The sequence below is a fragment of the Penaeus vannamei genome, chromosome 20, assembly GCF_042767895.1.
Source record: "Penaeus vannamei isolate JL-2024 chromosome 20, ASM4276789v1, whole genome shotgun sequence".
Lineage (NCBI taxonomy): Eukaryota > Metazoa > Arthropoda > Malacostraca > Decapoda > Penaeidae > Penaeus > Penaeus vannamei.
The window spans coordinates 39,556,693-39,566,692 of record NC_091568.1 but is presented as its reverse complement, the minus strand read 5'-3'; the positions used below and the strand labels follow the sequence as shown (position 1 = coordinate 39,566,692).

Sequence of the window (10,000 nt, the reverse complement as noted above, 5' to 3'; positions counted from 1 at the left end):
GAGGAGGAGGAGAGTGCATAAATTTGGGGATGTGCTGTTTCGAGAATCCTGATTTCCAGGTACGAAAGAGAAGAGAGGAAGGAGAGAAAGAAAGGAAACAAAACAAAATAAAGTAAAAACGAATAAAAATGAAGAATCAACGCAAACACACGCACACGCACACACGCACACACACACACACACAAACAAACACAAACACACACAAACACACACACCTAAACTCACCCCCCCCTTCTATCTATCTAAAACAAAACCACAGAAAAAAAACAAAAGAAACAACAAAGGAAACGACGATAAACACGCCACGAAGGACGGGAAGGAGAGTCCGAGACTCGAGACAGATTCATAATCTACGGCGCATCAAGAACCATCGATTTTGGACGAGCTGTCCCTGTGGAGTCTGTCTGTTCCGCCGTGGGAGCTGAATCAGAAGTCCCTCTCTCTGGCTTTCTCTTTTTTTTCTCTCTCTGGCTTTCTTTTTTTTTCTCTCTCTCTCTTTCTTTTTGTCTTTTTGTCTTGTTTTATTATTCTTTCTCTCTCTATGTCTCTGTCTCTCTGTCTGTCTGCATCTGTCTTTCTCTTTCTCTTTCTTTCTTTCTTTTTGTCTTTGTTTATTATTCTCTTTCTCTCTGAGTGTGTCTGTCTCTCTCTCTCTTTCTCTCTTTCTTTTTCTTTCTTTTTTTTTCTTGTTTTATTATTCTCTCTCTCTCTATGTCTCTGTCTGTCTGTCTGTCTGTCTGTATCTGTCTCTGTCTCTGTCTCTGTCTCTGTCTCTGTCTCTCTCTCTCTCTCTCCCTATGTCTCTGTCTCTCTGTCTCTCTCTCTGTCTCTGTCTCTGTCTCTGTCTCTGTCTCTGTCTCTGTCTCTGTCTCTGTCTCTGTCTCTCTCTCTTACTCTCTTCCTCTCTCTTTATGTGTGTTAGAGTCTGCTTGTGTATGAAGGAAGAGATAGAAAGAGTAGAGTAGAAAGAAAGAAAGACAAAAGAAAGAAAAAGAGAGAAAAAAAGGAACAGAGCGAAAGAGAGGAACAGAGACAGAGACAAAACATAAAACCACAGACCAGAATCATAATCAGAAACACAAAACAAAAAAAACAAAAACAGAAACAAAGAACAAATAAAACAAAACAAGGAAAAAACAAAAACAAAACAGATTCCAGAGTAAGTTATTAGTCCCTACATTACATGACAGCCTCCCCCCCACCCCCACCCCCACCCCCCATTGGTCTTCCTATTCGAGGTCTGAAATTTATCTCTCTCTCGTTCAAAATGGGGGGAGGGGAAGAGGAGAGGAGAAGGAGAGAGGAGAAGGGGAGAAGGAGAATGAAGGGGGAAGAGGAGAGGGGGAATGAAGGGGGAAGATGAGGAGGGAAGGGGGAGGGGAGAGGGGAGATGAAGGGAGAGGGGAGAGGGGAAGAGGAGAGGGGGAGAACGAAGGGGAAGGGATAGGAGAGAATAAAAGGGGAGACAAAGGATAGAAAGGAAAGGGAGAATAAATGGCTGAGGGAGAGGGGAGAAAGAAAGGGAGAATAAATGGAAATGGGAAAAGGGAAGAGGAAAAGGAGAAGATTGGTGAAGGGAGAAGAAGGGAAAGGGAGATGAGAAAAGAGAAAGAAAGGGAAAAGGGTAGAGGGAAAGAAGGAGAGAGGAGAGGCAGAGAGAAGAAAGGGAAGGAAATAGAGAAAGGAAAGAAAGAGGAAAGGAAAAGAGGAAATGGGAGCGAAAGAGGGGAAAGGAAAGAAAAGAGGATAGGGGGGGTAAGAGAAAGAGGTAGGGAGAGCGAAGGAGAGGCGAGGCCAAAGAAAAAGAGAAAGGAAGAGGTGAGAAGAAAAAACAATGGAAACGAAAGAGGGAGAAAGTAAGAGAGAAAGAATAAAAAGGGGAGATGAAACGGGTGAAGCAAGAGGAAGGGAAGGGAGCAAGGGAGGTGAGGCAAGGGAGGCAGGGGCGGGGAAGGGGGAGGGGAAGGGGGAGAGGGAGGGAGAGAAGGTGGGGAGGGGGAGGGAGAGAAAGGGGGACGGGAGGGGGAGGGAGAGAAAGGGGGAGGGGGGATGGGGAGGGAGAGAAAGGTGGGAGGGGGATTAGGGGGAGGGAGAGTAAGGGGAGGGGGTAGGGGGACAGAGAGAAAGGGGGGAGGGGGAGGGGGAGGGGGAGGGGGAGGGAGAGAAAGGGGGGGGGCAAGTCTTATTGATTCCTCCCTTTTCGGAATTTGTTTCCTGATGTATTTACTTGGCTGTCTATCGGGTTGTGTGTGTTTAAAGTCGAACGCCGCTACAAGCACACACTCACATGCATAAACGCACACACACACATAAACACAGACACAGACACACATAAACACGCACATACGTACACACACACGCACGCACACACACACACACACACACACACACACACACACACACACACACACACACACACACACACACACACACACACACACACACACAGACACACACACACACGCACGCACGCACGCACACACACACACACACACACACGCACGCACACACACAAATAACACAGTCACACATACATATGAACGCGCACATAAGTATACATGTCCATACGCACACATACACAAACGCACAAATGCATACACAGACTCATGTATGGGTATGCATAGGTGTGGATGCATGCTCTTCTTTATCCCCTTCTCTCTTTCTTTCTTTCCCTTCTCTCCATCTCCCTCCCTCCCTCCCTCTCCTCTATCTTTCCCTCCTTCTCTCTTCCTCTCTTTCTCTTTTTCTCTCCATTTCCCTCCCTTCCTCTTCTCTCTCTTTCCATCCTCTCTCTCTCTCTCCCGCTTCCGCCTTCTCTCTTTCTCTCCCACTCTCTCTCTTCCTGTTTCATACATTTCTCTTTTCTTGCCTTTATCTTTCTTACATTGTCTTTCTCACAGAGATGCACAGACGGAGAGAGAGAGAGAGAGAGAGAGAGAGAGAGAGAGAGAGAGAGAGAGAGAGAGAGAGAGAGAGAGAGAGAGAGAGAGAGAGAGAAGAGAACATCACATACGTAAACGACAGAAATCCATAGAGAGAGAAAAGAGAAGAGAAGAGAAGAGAGAGAGAGAAAAGAAAGAGAGACACCTCCCTCCCCTCCCCACCTTCTCTCTCACCTCCAATCCCACTCCCCCTCCCCTCATTTCCCCTCCTCCTTCCTCCTCCTCCCCTCCCCTCTCCCTCCTCCTCCCCCTCCTCCTCCACTTCCTCCTCCTCCCACCTCCACCTCCTCCTCCTCCTCCTCCTCCAGCATCCTCCCCTCCTCCCCCCCCCTCCCAACTCCTGCAAGCGAGTCAACCAGATACCGTATTGATTTCTCGAAGGCGTCCTGTCATTCAAGTTGGGCGGGCTGTGCATGTGCTTCTGTGTACATACCGAAATGTGCTTGCTTGTGTGCGTGTAGAGGGGCCTTGTTTGTGCGTGTGTGTGTAGATGAACTTGCTTCTGTGTACATACCGAAATGTGCTTGCTTGTGTGCGTGTAGAGGGGCCTTGTTTGTGCGTGTGTGTGTGTGTGTAGATGAACTTGCTTGGGTGGGTGTGTGTGCAAATGTTCTTGCTTGTGTGCGTGTAGAGGGGCCTTGTTTGTACGTGTGTGTGTGTGTGTAGATGAACTTGCTTGGGTGTGTGTGTGTGTGCAGATGTTCTTGCTTGTGTGCGTGTAGAGGGGTCTTGTTTGTGCGTGTGTGTGTGTGTAGATGAACTTGCTTGGGTGTGTGTGTGTGTGTGTGCGTAGATGAACTTGCTTGGGTGTATGTGTGTGTGAAGCTGTTCTCGCTTGTGCGTGTGTGTGAGTGTAGATGGAGTTTGTTTTCGTGTGTGCAGATGTGATTATTTGTGTGTGCAATTTGGCCTTATTTGTGTGTATTTATGAAAGATGAGTGTGACTTCGTGTGTGTGTATTTGTGCTTGCCTGTGTGTGTATGTTTACTTGTGTAGGTGTATATGCTTGCTTGTGTGTGTATCTGTACTTAATTGTATTTATTTGTATGTGATCGTGTGTACTTGCTTTTGTTTGTGTCTCTGAGAGAACGAGAGAGAGAACGAGAAAGAGAACGAGAAAGAGCGAACGAGAAAGAGAACCAGAAAGAGAGAACGAGAAAGAGAACCAGAAAGAGAGAACCAGAAAGAGAGAACGAGAAAGAGAGAATGAAAAAAGAACCAGAAAGAGAAAACGAGAAAGAGAGAACAAGAAAGATAAAGGGAAGAGAGAAAGAGAGCGAATAACATACCCAACAATAATCAGGCGATTGGATGAAATGAAGAAAGAGACACAACGAGTGATAAATCAAGAGAGAAAGCAAATATAAGTAAAGGGATGAACTAAAGCTTTCCCTTAGTGTGATATCATTGTCATGTGCTCTATGACCCCTGTTTATCACTGGTTTTCTCTCTCTCTCGCTTTCGCTTCCTCTCTCTTTCTAGGTTTTTCACTCCTCTTTCTTCGTTCTCTCTTTCATCTCCCTCCCTCTCTTTCACTCTCCTTTCCTCTCTCTTCCTCTCTTGTTTCTCTGTCTCTGGCGATCTTCTCTTCTTCCTATCTGTCTCTTTCCTAATACATAGCATTAACTTTTATTCTCTCTTTCTCTTGCTCTCACCCCTTATCTCTCTCTCTCTCTCTCTCTCTCTCTCTCTCTCTCTCTCTCTCTCTCTCTCTCTCTCTCTCTCTCTCTCTCTCTCTCTCTCTCCCTCCCTTCCACACACACCCTCTCTCTTTCACTTCTCTCTCTCTCTCTCATCCCCCCTCTCTTTCACTCTCATTCCTTCCCTCTCCTTTCACTATCTGACTGTGTTTATGCACACGTACGAGTATATGTGTTTCCAAATCTCATTTACGGATTAATTAATAATTTCCGAGTCAATAGGTGACTCTGATCTCTGTTATCGCCATGAGTTAGATTTCCACTCTACAGATGTCGCTGCGAGAGAGAGAGAGAGAGAGAGAGAGAGAGAGAGAGAGAGAGAGAGAGAGAGAGAGAGAGAGAGAGAGAGAGAGAGAGAGAGAGAGAAAAGGAGAGAGAGAGAGAGAGAGAGAGAGAGAGAGAGAGAGAGAGAGAGAGAGAGAGAGAGAGAGAGAGAGAGAGAGAGAGAGAGAGAGAGAGAGAGAGAGAGTGAAAGAGAAAGAGAGAGACCGAGAGACAGAGAGGCAGAAAGACAGAGAGAGAGAGAGAGAAAGAGAAAGAGAAAGAGACAAAGACAAAGAGAAAAAGAGAGAAAAAGAAAGAAAAAGAAAGAAAGAGAGAGAGAGAGTTACTATCTTGCACCATCACTCTCAACTGAAGTCAGTGTCACCAACATCAACGTTCTTGAGAGAAATAATAATATCAGATAATTAAGTTTCATAATCATGTATTGGAAAGGTCATGTTGTTTGCGTTGACCTATTTGTTTCACTTGGGAGTTGGGCGTGTGTGGGCGTGTGTGGGCGTGTGTGGGCGTGTGTGTGTGTGTGGGCGTGTGTGTGTGTGTGTGGGCGTGTGTGTGTGTGTGTGTGGGCGTGTGTGTGTGGGCGTGTGTGGGCGTGTGTGTGTGTGTGTGTGTGTGTGTGTGTGTGTGTGTGTGTGTGTGTGTGTGTGTGTGTGTGTGTGTGTGTGTGTGTGTGTGAGTGTGAGAGAGAGAGAGAGAGAGAGAGAGAGAGAGAGAGAGAGAGAGAGAGAGAGAGAGAGAGAGAGTAATAGAGAGAGAGAGAAAGAAAGAGAAAGAGAAAGAGAAAGAGAGAGAGCGAGAGAGACAGACACAAAGAAAGAGAGAGAGAGAGAGAGAGAGAGAGAGAGAGAGAGAGTGTGTGAGTTAGCGAAAGAGAGAGAGAGAGAGAGTGAGAGTGTGTGTGTGAGTTAGCGAAAGAGAGTGAGAGTGAGAGTGAGTGTGTGAGAGTAATTTATCGAGTGATTAAATCATTGAACAAACTCATACATTCTTCTTTCACTCTGTTCTCCTCTCACTCTGCTGAAACAAGGATCATCTCATGCTCTTCCTTCTATGTAGGCCTACAGTCACCCTGACCTCTGACCTCGTTTCGCATCCAACCCTCCCTCCCCCCTCCCACCCTCCCCCGATCCCCCACATTCTCCTTCCTCTCTCTTCCGTGTGTTTGCTCGTTATTATCGGTAATTTCGTATAATCTTTACCATTTTTTTGGACTTTTTCTCTTACGCATATTCTATCTCCCTTTTCTCCCCTTTTCCATTTCTCTTTCTCTCTTCTCTTTATCCTTCTCTCTTCTCTTTATCCTTCTCTCTCTATATTTATCTTTCACTCAAACGGGAAGAAAGAAATATGACGTCAATAATGACGTCATCAACCCCGACAATTATTAATTTCACCGAAGAGAGTAAAGCAAAAATAAAGAGAGGAAAAGGAAGAAAGAGAAAGAGAAAGAGAAAGAGAAAGAGAAAGAGAAAGAGAAAGAGAGAGAGAGAGAGAGAGAGAGAGAGAGAGAGAGAGAGAGAGAGAGAGAGAGAGAGAGAGAGAGAGAGAGAGAGAGAGAGAGAGAGAGAGAGAGAGATTGAGAGATTGAGAGATAGAAAGAGAGAGAGAGAAAAAGAGAATTCTCCCTATAAACCCCAAGAATACCACGGAAAAAAATGTTTCCCTAAAAATACCACGAAAAAATAAATAAATAAAGCAAAAAAACAAAAAACGAAAAAAAGTAAAATACGAAAAGGAAAAAAAAAAGGAAAACAAAAGTCGGATTTCCCCGTTTCTCAGAACCTACTGAGAGGTAGTAGGCCTATACCTTCCGAAAAAGGGCTTTAGTACTTAGTGCTGGGCTACTTATCCTATTTTGTTGTAGCTTTCTCTACTGAATTACGAGAGAATAAGGCACAAGAGCTAAGCTGGCAGGGGACAAATTCAAAATCAAACGTTTGTCCATACAATATTAGCCATTGCAAAGCCGTATTAGAAGCATAGGCCTGGCTTTTCACTAAGTTGCTATTTCACAAACAAATAGGCATGATCCATATTTTTTATTTTTATTTTATCTTTTATTGTTCTATTATAATTATTATTATTATTATTATTATTATTATTATTATTATTATTATTATTATTATTATTATTATTATTATTATTATTATTATTATTATCATTATTATTTCTTTTTTTTTTTTTTTTTTTTTGAAGTCGAGAACAAGATACACGACATAAAAATCTTATTCGGAGCAACACTAGGCGGCTCAGATGTAGGCCTATTCAATCTGCTTCACGAGGATAAGCCTACTGTTCCAAAAATAACGAAAAAAAATATGAAACGAAAAAAAAAAGTTTATTCGAATCAAACTGTATTAGAATTCTATATAAAAAAGAAATTAGACTTCTTTATTTTATTACCAATTCTTTACTGTTGGTTCCAGCGCATAGGCCTACTGCTCAATCGAGTTACAATCTAGAATTTCAAAATCGAAAAGAAGAAAATGGGAAAAAAAATATATATCTTACTTGCTGAAATACATTTAATCGAAGATCTACTTCACTCGATCCCGTATGAGATAATGAAATATAAAAAAAAGAAAATTGTATATATAAATTCGATCCTCGCAAAAATAAGAAAATGAGAAAGAAAATAAAAACAGTAACAAGACCAACGAGGAGGAAATAAATCAAAAGGAAAACATAATAATTTCGCTAATGAATTATATACGAAATAAAAAAACTATATAATCTAAATAACTAAGTCAATGAGACTAACAACCCGATAGCCCCGGAGGAAATAAATGAATAAAATCATAGACTAACAACAACACATGTCCTATAGAGGAGGTAAATAAAGAAATATGATGACAAAATCTAGATATAAATTAGAGAATAGGATCAGCAACTCCCGCGCACTTATAGAGGAAATAACTCGGGAATTTATGAAACAAAAACAGAAAAAAACAATGGGATCAAAACCCACCGCGCACTTATAGAGGAAATAATAGGAATTTATGAAACAAAAACAGACAAAAACAATAGGATCAAAACCCACTGCGCCCTTATAGAGGAAATAACTCAGGAATTTATGAATCAAAAACAAAAGAACAATGGGATTAGCAACTCCCGCGCACTTATAGAGGAAATAACAGGCATTTATGAAACAAAAACAGAAAAAACAATAGGATCAAAACCCACCGCGCCCTTATAGAGGAAATAATTCGGGAATTTATGAATCAAAAACAAAAGAACAATGGGATCAATAACTTCCCGCGACCTTATAGAGGAAATAACAGGAATTTATGAAACAAAAACAGAAAAAAACAATAGGATCAAAACCCACCGCGCACTTATAGAGTAAATAACTCAGGAATTTATGAAACAAAAACAAAAGAACAATGGGATCAAAACCCACCGCGCACTTATGGAGGAAATAATAGGAATTTATGAAGCAAAAACAAAAGAACAATGGGATCAAAACCTCCCGCGCCCTTATAGAGGATATAACAGGAATTTATGAAACAAAAACAGAAAAACCAATAGGATCAAAACCCACCGCGCACTTATAGAGGAAATAATTCGGGAATTTATGAATCAAAAACAAAAGAGCAATAGGATAAAAAAAACGCGCACTTATAGAGTAAATAACTCAGGAATTTATGAAACAAAAACAGAAAAAAAACAATAGGATCAAAACCCATCGCGCCCTTATAGAGGAAATAACTCAGGAATTTATGAAACAAAAACAGAAAAACCAATAGGATCAAAACCCACCGCGCCCTTATAGAGGAAATAACTCAGGAATTTATTAATCAAAAACAAGAGAACAATGGGATCAAAAACTTCCCGCGACCTTATAGAGGAAATAACAGAAAAAAACAATAGGATCAAAACCCACCGCGCCCTTATAGAGGAAATAACTCGAGAACCTATAAAACAAAAACAGAAAAACAACAATAGGATCCAAAACCCCTCCGCGCCCTTATAAACAAAACAGAATCGGAAAAACCTAAGAACCAAAAAGAACAATAGGATCGACAATAACCCCCCCCCCCCAATCCCCCTCAGAGAAGAACCCGAACCCCCTCCTCACCTGAATTTGTTGATGGCCACCTCGCCGAGCTCGTAGAATTTGATCTCCTCCGCAAATACATCAAGAGGCACATTGACGGGTCGTCTGAGTCTCCCGCCGCTCTGGTAGTAATAAAGGATGGCGTCGAAACTGGGCCGGTTACGGTCGAAAAAGTACTCATTTCGAAGTGGATCGAAGTATCTTATTCTTCGAGAGGGATCGCCCAGGAGCGTCTCCGGAAATTGGTGGAGCGTTCGGAGTTGCGTCTCGAACCGGAGACCGCTGACCTGCAACGGCGAGAAGCGGGGTTAGCGAAGAGTGCGGTGGAAGGGGGGGGAGGTGATAAAAGAGGAATGAGAGGAGGAAGAAGAAGAGGAAAAGGAAGAGGAGGAGGAAGAAGAGGAATAGGAGGAGGAGGAGGAGGAGGAGGAAGAAGAGGAATAGGAGGAGGAGGAGGAGGAAGAAGAAGAGGAATTGGAGGAGGAGGAGGAAGAGGAAGAGGAGGGGAACGAAGAGGAAGAGGAGGAAAGGGAAGACCGCTGACCTGCAACGGCGAGAAGGGGGGTTAGAGAAGAGTGCGGTGGAAGGGGAGAAGAGGTGACAAAAGAGGAATGAGAGGAGGAAGGGAAGAAAAAGAAGAGGAAGAGGAGGGAAGAGGATGAGGAATAGAGGAAGGGGAGGATGAAGAACAAGAGGAGGGGAATGAAGAGGAAGAGGAGGAGGTGGAAAGGGAAGACCGCTGACCTGCAACGGCGAGAAGGGGGGTTAGAGAAGAGTGCGGTGGAAGAAGGGGGGAGGTGACAAAGAGGAATGAAAGGAGGGAGGAGGAACAGGAGAGGAAAAAGAAGAGAAAGAGGAATAGTAGAAGGGGGAGAGGAACAAAAAGAGGAATAGTAGAAGGGGAGGAGGAACAAAGAGGAATAGAAGAAGAGGTGGAAGAAGAGGAATGGGAGGAGGAAGAGAAGAGGAGGAGGAGGAGGAAGAAGAAGAGGAGGGGAACGAAGAGGAAGAGGAGG

At 43.3% G+C, this 10,000-nt stretch overlaps 1 protein-coding gene across 1 annotated transcript in view; it reads right to left on the bottom strand.

The window, feature by feature from the left end:
• Positions 1 to 10,000, bottom strand: part of Sh (Potassium voltage-gated channel protein Shaker) — a gene marked incomplete in the record, with an annotated part of 306,734 nt that overhangs the window by 54,586 nt on the left and 242,148 nt on the right. The window contains 1 exon segment of the mRNA XM_070134617.1: positions 9,006 to 9,271. Coding sequence (XP_069990718.1) covers positions 9,006 to 9,271 — 266 coding nt within the window.